This window comes from Eumetopias jubatus, unplaced genomic scaffold (genome assembly GCF_037043125.1).
Source record: "Eumetopias jubatus isolate StellerSeaLion01/CBP00866 unplaced genomic scaffold, mEumJub1_p1.0 scaffold_14, whole genome shotgun sequence".
NCBI lineage: Eukaryota > Metazoa > Chordata > Mammalia > Carnivora > Otariidae > Eumetopias > Eumetopias jubatus.
In genome coordinates, this window is record NW_028274820.1 from 92,743,637 (window position 1) to 92,757,048 (window position 13,412).

At 42.1% G+C, this 13,412-nt stretch overlaps 1 protein-coding gene across 5 annotated transcripts in view; it reads right to left on the reverse strand.

The window, feature by feature from the left end:
- Window positions 1-915, reverse strand: part of DGKI (diacylglycerol kinase iota) — a 451,310-nt gene extending 450,395 nt beyond the window's left edge. For all 5 annotated transcript variants that reach the window (XM_088018199.1, XM_088018200.1, XM_088018198.1 and 2 more), the window contains exon 1: window positions 512-915. In XM_088018199.1, the coding sequence (XP_087874325.1) occupies window positions 512-915 (404 nt within the window). The remainder of the gene's footprint in view (window positions 1-511) is intronic.
- Between the last annotated feature and the right edge of the window lie 12,497 nt (window positions 916-13,412).

Consider the following 13,412-nt stretch of genomic DNA (forward strand, 5'->3'; position numbering starts at 1 on the left):
GGCCAACTTCCCGTAAGGACTTCTCTTCAGGACCGTGCTGTTCTATCCCGCCTGTAGGGCGATCTCAACTATCAAGTTAGTGCCAAAGGTTCATCCAAGGAAATCTAGAAGGTAGGGGGAGTGGTTATAGATGACACCGGCTTAGGGACAACTTTGAAGACTTCTCTCAAGAAAACTAGGCATCTCCATCTGTGTCTGCACCCCGCCCCCGCCCCCGCGCCGGCGCGCACACGCATTTTTTGTTGTTGTTCTGACCTCAGGGACCCAGTCTTCTGTCCTGTTCCAGAGGGAAACCGGGCGCACCTAGCTTCCCTCCAGCCCAGAAGGCTGGGATGAGAAGAAAACACATCTCCCCACAAGGGGGAGAGAGGAAGAGAGAGCGAGAGAGCGAGCGAGAGGGAGAGCGCGCCAGGTGCCCCCAACTCCGGGGAAGCGCCTCGGTGAGGGGCAAGAGCGGGTCTCAGCCCCGCGGCGGCACCTGTCTCCCCGCCGCCTCGGCTCCCGCGCCTACCTGTAAGAGACCTGCTTCCGGAAAGTTAAGTTCCTCAGCTTCTCCTCCAGCGCCTCGTCCTTCTCCTTCGGGCCGGCGGCCGCGGGCTCTTCCAGGGCAGCGGCCCCCGCCGCCGCCGCTGCCCCCGCGCCCCGCGGGTCCGCGCCGCCCTCGGCGCCCAGGCAGCAACTCCCGGCGCCGCTTCCGCTGCTGCTGCCGCCGCCCGTCGCCCCCTTCTCCTCTCCCGCCGAGGAGCTGGGGTTCATGGCGACCGCTCCGGCGGCCGCGCAGGGAGCCGAGGCGGCGGCGCTGCAGAGGCCCGGCCGGCTGACGGCGCGGGCGGCGGCCGCCACTGCAGGAGAGCGAGCAGGTCCGCGCGCCGCTGGCAGGGGCAGCAAATGGCAGCCCCTTCCCGCAGCATCCATCCGCGGCTGCACCGCACCGGGGCATTGTGGGAAACTCCGTGCCTCCACTCCCCCTCCCCGACCAATCAGAGGCCACCTCCCTCCGCCCCCCTCTGCCTCCCCTCTGCCAACCCGCGCTCTCCAGCCCCCCTGGCCTTTTCCTAAATCGGGGGCACGAGCCAGAGCTGACCCTGAACTCTGCCCTGAGGCGTCGGGCTGCGGGAGAGGAGGACTGAGGGAGGGAACGAGGAGCCGCCCGCCGGGGCGCGGGGCGCGGGGCGCGTGGCACGAACCCAGACATCGGGAGAGGGGAGCCCGGGAGGGAAACTCAGAGGGAAGCGTGCCGCGCCCTGGTTAATACACGAGACGGCTGGGACCGGGACGGGCGAGGTGCCCTGCCCAGGCAGTCAGCCCTTGAGCGGTAGCGCCCACCTTGGTCCCAGGGCCCTGGTGTCCAATGCCCGATGCCCCGGGCGGCATTCTCTCCACCACCGCTCGCGGCTTGTGCGGAGCTCGAGCCAGGCAGGAGCCGCCCCAGGCGGGAAACCTTTGGGGGATGTAGGAGCGTGTTCGGTGCGAACCCGGGAGAGAATTCGTGCGCAGGGTAAAGTAAGCGGTGACGGGGATGTCAAGTTTAGGATACGGACGAAGCGCCTCCCTCCTTTCTCTCTGGGCAAGGGCTGGGACCCCTTCATGCCTGCATCCCCCAGCCAGCCCAGAGTCTTCCTTACACGTAGCAGGCTCTCCCTAAACAGCTGTTAATTCGACTGAATGGAATGGCAGGGGCCCCAGGGAAACGGAAAGGCTGAGAGAATCCAGGAGACAAAAGTGAGGATGGGAGCGCAGGGTGCTTTTGCCCGGTCGAGCCAGGAGAGGAGGAGGAGCTCACCCAAGGAGGGGCTTTGAACCACGTCAGCCCCCACTGCTAAAAAACAGCCCAAGCTTGCAGTATCTACAGATTTAGTCATCCACTTCACTCTGAGTTTTTCTTTCTAAGATTATGCAAAGCTCTATGGGGTTTGAATGATGCACTACAAAGTGTGTAAGCCAGATTGTTTTTCCAAATTGGAGTTTCCACCCAAGAAATCGCTGCTGTCAACAAAGAGGAGAAAGATCCATACTAAAGGCTAAGTGTAGTAACCAAAATATATACCTACATGTACCTGTGATAAAAGAACCAAACCAGTGAGGAATTTCAGGTCGGCACTGTGCAACCACAAACGATTGTTTGATTTTTTTTCCCTTTATTTTCTCATAACTAGAATTAGGAGATTGAACAAGAGATCTCAAATCTCTCTGAAATTCCAAATTCTGTAATTCTCTCCATATGCACATTATAATAAGCCAAAGATCAGGACATTTCTAGAGTGGAATGAGGGCACGTAATACTAAAAATGATAAAAACAGCTAGTGGTTATTAAGCCTTCATTTTTATAAGACAAGTGATGTGCTAAGTGCTTCACATGCCTCTCTCTACATCTTCACAGCACCCCTCAAATGTTAGTAACTTCCCCCATTGCTCAGACTCATGCAACTAGAAACTGGCACAGCCACGAATCATACCCAGGCTGTCTGGTTCTGGGTGGTTGCTCTTCACCCTTGTGCAGTGTACCTCACCTTCAGAGGGGACTGGGAGAATTCAGTGCTTCCACAGTAATGTTAAAGGAGATCTACGAATATCTAGTGTATCTCTAAGACCGAGGAAACATCATCTTCCCTGAATTACTGGACAGCCTCCTAAATGCTCACCATACCTTCTCCAATCAATTCTCTAGCTCAACGCCCTAAGATACTTCTGCTATGTTATCCTCTATCAGAAAATCTTCCAGTTACTTCATACTGTCATGGCAAAGTTCAAACAACCCCTGAACTGATTTCCAAGGCCACATTAGTGGGTGGAGGGCCCACCCTGCCACCTCCCCTTCCTCCTATCCTGACAGTGCCACTCTGAACTGGACTATGCACAAGTCCCAGGTGCCTTCTGTTCCCATCTCTACACACATAGGTCTGCTGCCTCCTTTTCCATATTCTTCCCATCCCTAGTGTTCGCCTAGCTAACGACTATACCTGCCTTAGATTTGAGTTTACAAGTCTCTTCCCACTAGAAGCCCCATTGATCTCCTTCTGGACTGTGATGGGTGTGCCTCCAACAGGTTCCCATTATACCATTATACTAAACTTTGACCACTGTAACAGTTGGTCATTGGTCTGTCTCCCCCATAGGTCTGTGGAGGCTATATATTGTTTATCACCGTATCTCCAATAAGGAGCATAACAATTATGCATAGTGTAGGCCGTCATTAAGTGTTCGTTGACTTAGACAAGAAAAACAAATGGTTTTGAACATATAAACATTTGCTCAAATTCACTCATTTTAAAAGAAATTCAATTTTAAACTATAATAAGATGTCATTTTTTAGAATAAACAGTCTGATAACAGTATTGATGATGGATTAGGAAAACCAACACTTTCTCAAATTATTGGTGCAGTTTCATACAGTCTCTCTGATGGGAAATTTGCCAATATCTATCAATACTTGGAATGCACAACCTAATTAACCTAGGAATTGCACTTCTAGGAATTTGTCCTCTGATAGTCTTATAGGTGTACACCAAAAATTTAAGACTGAAACAACCTAAATGTTTGTTAAAATAGGACTAATTACCTAAATTATTATTCATCCAAACAATGGAATTTTCTGTAGCCATTAAGAGGAATAAGGCAAAGTGATATTTAATAATATAAAACAATCTCAAAAATGTTAACTAAAAAAAGAAAAACAGTGGAATTTCAGAAACAAAACAGAGGATCATAGGGGAAGGGAGGGAAAATAAAATAAGATGAAATCAGAGACGGAGGCAAACTGTAAGAGACTCTTAACTCTAGGAAACAAACTGAAGGTTGCTAGAGGAGAGATGGGTGGGGGGATGGGGTAACTAGGTGATGGGCATTAAGGAGGGCACGGGATGTAATGAGCACTGGGCGTTATATGCAACTGATGAATTACTGAACTCTACATCTGAAACTAATGATACGGTATATGTTAACTAATTGAATTTAAATAAAATAAGTTAAAAAAAGAAAAACAGTTCAGAGTATTTAATATACTATCATTTACAGGAAAAAAGATGATATCTATAGATACAGTATTTCAGAGAAAATGTATAAGAAAGCAGTGACACTCGGGCAGAGTAGAATGGTCCTAGTAGAAGGTTGAGTTTTTATCTGATTAAATCAATACATACCGACAGGAGACAGTATGTCTCCCAGGCTAACAGGAATGCTCCCAGCTAACAGGTCCCAGGCTAACTGGACCAATAAGCTGTATATTTGCATGTTTAAAGAGTGTATCAACAGATGAATGGAAAGAAGATGTGGTATATATATACAATGGAATATTATGCAGCCATCGAAAGGAATAAAATCTTGCCGTTTGCAATGACGTGGGTGGAACTCTAGGGTGTTATGCTGAGCGAAATAGTCAATCAGAGAAAGACATGTATCATATGATCTCACTGATATGAGAAATTCTTAATCTCAGGAAACAAACTGAGGGTAGCTGGGGGGGTGGGGGGTGGGAGGGATGGGGCGGCTGGGTGATAGACATTGGGGAGGGTATGTGCTATGGTGAGCGCTGTGAATTGTGCAAGACTGTTGAATCACAGATCTGTACCTCTGAAACAAATAATGCAATATATGTTAAAAAGAAGAAGAAGAAGATGATGATGATGATGATGATAGCAGGAGGGGAAGAATGAAGGGGTGGAAATCGGAGGGGGAGATGAACCATGAGAGACGATGGACTCTGAAAAATAGACCAAGGGTTCTGGAGGGGAGGGGGGTGGGGGGATGGGTTAGTCTGGTGATGGGTATTAAAGAGGGCACGTTCTGCCTGGAGCACTGGGTGTTATACGCAAATAATGAATCATGGAACACTACATCGAAACAAAATAGAGTGTATCAACAAAGATGGGCTGCTAAGCAAAGGAAAATAGGGTTAGGTAAATGGTCATTGTGTGGGTGCCCTACAAACAGATCTCTGAATTTAATAGAGAGAAAGAGAGAAACCCTACACCCAAGAGGTACAAATAATTCCAGCATAAAACAAATGAATTGTTGTAGGTGGCCTTCTAAGAAGTTACTTAAAATAGCAATTATTCTTTTTAGACAGTGTATTTTCCTTTTTGTTTTTCAGTGGTCACTAGGCAACCTTGTAATTACTCATCAACTTCTTGGTTACCTTGACTCTAAAGTGGAATCCTTGGAAATGGGTCAAAAGCATTCCAATCACAGGAAAGGAAATTATCATTCAGGTTTAAAAATGCATCTTGTATGATTTTGCATAACATAAGTACATAAACAAGAGAACAAGCTTCTCTGGGTATGTTGAAACATCCTGCTTCTAATCCTAGACCTCACCTAGACAATATCTCCATCACTGAACCCAAAGCCATGCCCCATTAGGTGGGCTTCTTATTTCACCTTTCTATGATCAATTCCTGTTCATTCAAAAACAGGTATCATCCCCGTCCTAAATATCAAACTGGAGTCTCCAAATTCTAGCCTGATCAAAAAGTCTTCAAGCATGGAATTTTAGAGAAAGAACGATTTTTTTTTTGGAGTTTAAAGTAATAAAGTAATAAAGAGAACATTATAGCTAACATTAAAAAAAAATGTTTGTAGTGATTGGGAATTTTCAGGAAATAACACAGAATCATTTCCTTTAAAAAGCAAGTAACACACATAAACCACACACACACACACACACACACACACACACACACACACACACACACACTTAGGATCTCAGTTATGTATAGACCAAACTAAAGATAATAGCGCTTTTGAAAATACTGTCACCAAAGGGGAAAAGCTGAGTTAAGCTGATGTGTGTAGGCTTATTCCTACCTTCCAATCTTAACACTTACTACTTGTGCTGCCTGGAATGTTTTACCTCAGAGCTTCCTAAACTTTCTCAGTTCACAGGACCCTTAGTGTCTCAGTAATTAATTTTCCTGGAAATCCCAGGCCAAAAGAAGAACCTAACATTTCTGTTGATTAGGCAGTTAGGTGCTAACAATTTAAGAAGCATTTATGTCTTAACAACTTTAACAGCTGTTTTAAAAAAAATAGTACACGTAAATTGAAAGGAAATCATGATATTTGCATCTCATTCTTAAATGGCCAAAATTCCTTATCAATGGGATAGTAACAGGCATGGCACAACTTCTCGAAACTTGGAATCCCATTAGATACCACCACTCTCATTTCCTGTACCTGGTCTTGCTTTCTATCAGAGCAAGCACTGAAAATCCAGCTTTGCCAAGATAATGAAATCATTGAAAGAAAGCAGTGCTGATATGGTGTTGAAACTGTCAACTACTTTGAGCTAGTACTTTGCACGGCATCTAACAGATGCTGAATATCTCTGTGTTTCCCTTGAAAATTTAAAATGTCCTGAAATGCCCCTGTAAATTCATTGCAGAAACCTGAGCACCTCCACGCACAGTTGGGAACCATGGCTCTACCCCCCAAATGTTTCCATGATGTTTGTTTTTGTGTGGGTGCCCTAAAAACAGATCCTTATGTAAATCTCACAAGCCAAGACTTTATGGGGAATTATAATCCCAGCAGTTGATGAAGGGAAAAGAGAAGAAGGCAGAAAAAGAGGGAAAATAAATTCAAGATGGTGAGTTATGAATGACTGCATCCTCACAAATAAACACACCTGATTGCTTGGTCACCAGAACTTCTTCCAGACAGGATTTACATCCTCCTTGCAGCTGGGAACACTCTGTCTGCAGGAGAAAGAAGAATTTCGCTGCCACTTTCTTCTTGTGTCCTGTCTCTCACTGGCTGAAGTTTGTCCCTTAAGGAATAACTTGCCCTCACTCACTGACTGTGTTACTGGCTCATTATGGCAACTGCTGGGGAACTCAGACCCCTGCCCCACAGCAGGACTCTTCATCCCTTCCTGGAAGTGATGGGAGGAACCTCTAAGGATAGATACCGGTTGGACCTGAGCACCATGCTGTGGAATCTCCTGCCAATACCATCTCAAAGGAGGCTGTGCCAGAGTTCAGCCCACCTTGGAGGAGACTGAGAAAGCTGGCAGAGGTAGAATAGGAGACAATGTCAATGTCAATGGAGGGGACTCTCTGTTAACCAAAAGAATGAACAAAGGGGTAGGAGGACAAGTGGGGCCAAGCCATTCTGGAGAGATCCTATAAAGTGGGCCCTATATACTCTGCTTTTTCTCATCACTCAGGTTTTGCTTTACATATCACCTTTTCGGAGAAGCTTCCCTGACGCTCCCTAAAATGACTTTCTCAGCCCTGGCTAACATATAACTTTTATTTTCTTCATGGCACTTCCCATTGTCTAAATTATGTTGTCTATTTACTTTTGTCTTCCTCCTCTTATTAGAACATGAGCTCTATCGTAGCTAATGTGTTCAACAAAACTATACTAGGCACATAGTAGATAGTAACAAATGTTTACTGAATGAATGAATAAATATTACCCAGCATTCATCTGCCTAGAAGGAAAATCGGAGAGCCAAGCAGGAAGGTTCTGGGGGTTGTAAATTTACCAGCCAATAAGGGAAGAAGGGATCAGCATGAGGAGTGTGTGTTAAACGCCAGATTCTCAGGTTCACACCATTGCCATACAAAATATGAAGCTGCAGTGGAAACCTGATGAATTAGAATGGAGAAGAATCTTCAAGGTTCTACTGATAGGAATTGGTAGAAATTTCCTAGTACATCAGTCTCTAAGCTAGAATTAAATAAAGGTAGAACTATTACATTTCCAGGATGGAAGGAGTCTTTAGAGCATTTGGTTCCGGGCTTCCATCCTTGTATGGTGCTCCAGGAGCATCCCTTCATGTGATCTATTTTAACCTTGAACAACCGAAGTTACAGGGCCATCAACCCAGTCATTTTCAATAGGCTATTTCATCAAATTCTTCCATTTTAAAATTATTATTCCTTATTCTAATTGTTGGTTCACCCCCCAATAATATAATTTATGATGTCCCTGTTCTTGAGCACCTTGTTTGAAAGCTACATTGAAGGAATTAACATTAATTTCAATTAAAGATCCTCTTGCTATGATCTGACCATGATTCACCATCTAAATTCTTTGGAATCTCAAGTCTGTCATTCATTACATTCACAATCCCTCTTGGCTCCTTAGCAAGAGCAGGTCCGATCTGCAATACTGTGAATTCATCTATAAATTTCATAAAAAGGATAAAGTTGGGAATGTGTGGTGTACTCCCAGAAACCTCACTCTAGACTGACTGTCATTTGTATTACAAACAGTTCCTAACTGTCTCCATGTGACATACACCATTCCAGGCACTTAGTGATTCATCAAGGAAAACCTAAAGACTCTGCTCTCTTGGTGCTAAATATTCTAGTACTCTAATCAATAACTTTTATGAAGAGTTATTAAACCCAAACTAAGACATCAAGTTGGATTTTTACTCAATCCATATTTCCCTATTTGTGTACAAGTTCAGGTGAAGGACTATGTCCAATGTCCTATGACTCTATTTCTATGGCATTTTCCCTAATATCAGACAAGAAACCATATTAAAGAAATTGAGGCTAATCTAAAATTATTTTTTAATTAACTTATCCTAAATTCCAGGGATCAAATCTTTATTTTTCAACATATTGCAAGCATTTCTTGAGCCTTTTCTATATGAACATTATGCTAATGCTGAGGATTTGAAGATGGATTTGATAAATTCCCCAAACGAGGAGCACCTGGCTGGCCCAGTCGGTAGAGCATGAGACTCTGGATCTCGGGGTTCTAAGTTCAAGCCCCACGTTGGGTGGAGAGATTACTTAAAAATAAAATCTTTGAAAAAAAGTTCCCTGAACAAGTTTGCCATTTAATTATAATAAATGAAAAGCATTTATTTTTCACTGAAAATAATAAAAGTAATGCATCAACACCGTGATCTTTTTACTCAAAAACCACTCATATCCCCCTTTCGCCCTCATCTTCCTAGACTCCAAAGATTTTTAAAAGATAAAATACTCTCTTTCCCAAACTGCCCTGCAGTGAAGTGTGACTATGTGACCTGGTTCTGAACAATGAGATCAAAGCCAGAATAACCAGATGGGGCTTCTGGGAAAGTGTCTTATTAGTACAGAAAGATAATATGCCCCTTCAGTCCTTTACCCTTCTTCCTTCTTCAATTCAATGCCTAGAGGTATAATAGCCATCTTGCAACCATGAAAACAAAAAAACATTTACTAAGGGTGGAAGAGTCAGATGTGATGGTCCTTGGTCCTCAGTGACTTCCTTGAGCATTTGCCAGCCTAGGACAGCTAGCCTACCACAAGACTTTTCATTCCAAGAAAAAATTAAACTCCAATCCATTTAAGCCACTGTTGACTGGGTTTATTTTTTTCATTTGCTTGCAGCCAAATGCATTTGTAACTTCTAGCTGGCACAAATGAATCCAGAAAAAAAATTAATGTATTGATTGAAATATTATAATAACATAAATCAAATTGGGTAATTGCGCTATACCCCCCAAAATTGTACTTTTGCAAATAATTTCCAAAGGGAACTACAAAGTTAACAATATTACTCTTTACCAAGTAATTCCACTTCTCAAATGGATCCCAAGCAAAAGTCCCTCGTATGAAGTTTCTGAGTAAAGGAAGATATTTGTTGTAGAATTGTTTATATCGATGAGGAGGTAATCTAACAAATAACAATAGGAAAATAATTCAGTGAATTTTCCAATGCCCTCTGAAGGAATATTATGCAGGCCTCTAAAATAATTATGAGTCAATGTAGAAATGATACAAACTGCTGATGATATGCTAAGTGAAAACAGTAGGATATAAAGTTGAATGACATCATCATGGAAATTAGATAAAGTATGAGTATATGAGACAGAAAAGGAATGCACAAACAGGAAAATAGTTGGTTTTGAGATGATTTTTAATTTTTTTGAAGTTATTTATATGGTCATATTATAATTATAAGACATTTTAAAGATAAATATTATTTTATTAAATACCATGTTCTTTCAAAAATATCTTTTTGCTTCTCTACCAAAGAGATAGAGGTACCTTAAACTTTTGATTTGGAGTTGCTAGAAATATAAACAGAGCTGTATATTTAATTTAAATAAATAACATAAAAGATTCAGTAAAGTTTTGAACATTTTTAATATCAGGAAAGCTCATTAAGATTAGACTGATCCTCCTCTCAAGAATGAACATGAAATGCAGAGTCAAATGAGTTAAAGAATTTGGTTTGGTTTTTGTCTTCTTTGCAAGTCATGGACAATAAAATTATGTTAATGATTAGATTGTCTTTTGCACAAATAAAACCAGCAATAATAAGATGTCTGGGCTGGAAAGGATTTGGGAGATTATCTGTTCCCACCTTTCATTTCACAAATGAAGAAACTGACACCTAAAAAGTTAAATGACTCACTGAAGGTCACATATGTAGTTAGTGAAGAACAAGGAGTATAGTTCAGGTTTTCTTTAATGTTATTCATCCCTGAGAATAAATAATTATTCATTAAGTAAGCATTTATTAAGTAGCTACTCTATACTACTATGTACTGGACAATGTTAGGCACTGTATTCAGATAAATTGGGGGGACACCTGGGTGACTCAGTCAGTTAAGCGTCTGCCTTCAGCTCAGGTCATGATCCCAGGGTCCTGGGATGGAGTCCCACACAGGGCTCTACGCATAGGGGAGCCTGCTTCTCCCTCTGCCTGCCACTCCGCCTGCTTGTGCTCGCTCTCTCTCTGACAAATAAAAAAAAAAAGATAAACTGGGGACACATACCACTCTTCCAGGGTCAGAGTCTTGTGGGAGGGAACAACGCTATAATAATTACAAGACATATTGACATAAGTGCTTATGTTCTACTAGATTCCAAGTACCTTAGAACATGACCTTGGAGGACATAACAATTTGTGTCTGAAGAGTCCCAGGAAAGAAGTCACTTTTGCTTTGTTTCTGAAGATTGGAGTAGAATTTCACCATCCAAAAACAACATAGTGCAAATGCACAGCAAAACGAAAGAAATAGGTATGCTGTAGCATACCAAATACTTTGCTATGGGCACAGACTTGGAATGGAGGAGCAAGGGAGAAGCAGAGGTAAAGGAGGAGAGGAGGGCAAGTTAGAGACCTTAAGAACTCCTTTTATTCTGTTCTGAGGATTTTGAACTTTGTGAAATAGGCAAATAAAAAGCACAGGTTGTTCCTAGGCAGGGAAAATGGTATGATTACATATAAATTTTAAAAAGCTATCTAGGCATAGAGGACAAAGCTGGGCAGGAAGAAGCAAGAAAACAAGTGATGAGGTTATTGAAACAGTCCATGCAAGAAATACCAAGCGCTTGAACTAAGGCGGCGGCAGTGGGCTGGAATGGGGATACAAATTTCCGAAATATTTGAGAGACATTACTGAGATGGAACCAAAGGCATTTAACAGATTAATTGCAGAGAGTGAGGGAAATGGTAGAATCAAGACTGAATCCAACAAGTAGTTCTAGGAACTTTAGGCAGACTCTAATAACACAAAGAACCTAGCAAAACTTAACCTATATATCATAAATACATGCTCAAAACTTCTATAGCTGGCATACCAAATGCCTGCTCATCAAACACGAGTTATGCAAGGGAGAGGTCAAATGAAAAATAATTGTTACATTTACCAAGACACAATCATAAAAAAATAGAAAATCTGATCAGACCAATTTAGTAATGAGATTACACCGATAATCAGAACATCCTCAATGAAGAAAAACCCACAGACTGGAAGACTTACCAGACATTTATTTCTCACAGCAGTGGAGTCTGGGAAAGCCCAGATCGAGGGGCTGGCAGTTCAGTTCGTGGTGAGGGCCCTCTCTTAGCTTGCAGACAGCCTCCTTCTATCTGTATTCTCACATGGTGGACAGAAGAAGCTCTAGTGTCTGGAGGGCACTAATCCAAACACGGGGGTTCTATCCTCATGACCTCATCTAAACCTAATTGCCTTCAAAAGGCCTGGCCTCCTAATACCATCACATTACGGGTTAGGGCTTCAATATGTGAACTTGGGGAGAATACAAACATTTACTCTGTAACACTCACCTTACAGCATATACAGTAATTAACCCAAATGGATCAAAGACCAAAACATAAGACATATAACTCTAAAATGCTTAGAAAAAAACAGAGAAGCCTCAGGACACAGGATTTGGCAAAGATTTTCTAGATATGACACCAAAGTACAAGCAATAAGGGTGAAAAATTGACACACTGATATAGAAATAGCCAATAAGCATATGAAAATATACTCAACATCACTAGTCATTAGGGAAATGCAAATCAAAACCACAGTGAGATATCACCTCAACCCATTAGGTTGGTTACTATGAAAAAAGCAAAACAAAATACCAGGAAATAATAAGAGTTGGTGAGAATGTGGACAAACTGGAACACATGTCCACTGTTGCTGGGAAAGTAAAATGACACAGACATTATGGAAAATAGTGTGACAGTTCCTCAAAAAAATTAAAAATAAAGTTATCATATGACCCAGCAATTCCATTTCTGTGTATGTATCCAAAAGAATTGAAAGCAGGACCTCAGAGATATTTGCACACCCACATTCATAGTAGCACTATGCACTACAGCTAAGAAGTGGAAGCAACCTAAGTGTCCATTGATGGATGAATAAATAAACAAAATATGGTGCATCCACACAATGGGATATTATTCAGCCTTAACAAGAAAGGAAATTCTGACACATGTTACAACACAGATGAAACTTCAGGACATTCTGCTAAGCAAAATAAGCCAGGCACAAAAAGACAGATACTCTACAATTTCACTTATATGATGTATCTAAAGTAGTCAAATTCATAGAAACAGAAAGTAGAGTGGTGGTTGCCAGAGGCTGGGGGTAAGAAGAAATGAAGAGCTGTTGTTTGATGGGTACCAAGTTTCTGTTTCACAAGATGAAAGAGTTCTAGAGGTTGCTTGAACAGTAACGTGAATATATTTACCACTACTGCACCATATACTTAGAAAGATGAAGCCGATAGATGTTATGTTATACATTTTTACCACAATAGAAATTTTTAAAAACCCAAAAACTCATGGAAAGCATCTGAAACAAAGGTAAAAAACAAAACAAAACCCCCCAAAACCAAAAAACAATGTTCTGGGAAAAAATAAATAAAAACAAATTTATGCTAAGAAGACAAATTATTGAGGTCTGTCTGACTTTAAGTCTTAGAACATGAGCAAGAAAAATAAATTCTCCTAAGACGATGAGTCCAAAATGAATAGAAGCCAGGCAGGGGCAATAGCAAGGCAAGGGAGCAAACAATTTCTTGATGGAATTGTCTAAACTGTGGTGCCAAGCCCTGCACCAGATTTTCAGTGTGTTGCAGCCTGCTCTTCCCTTTTCATTAATCAAAGATAATGCAGTATTACAGGGTGGAATTACTAGCCAAGGAGTTTTCCAGTT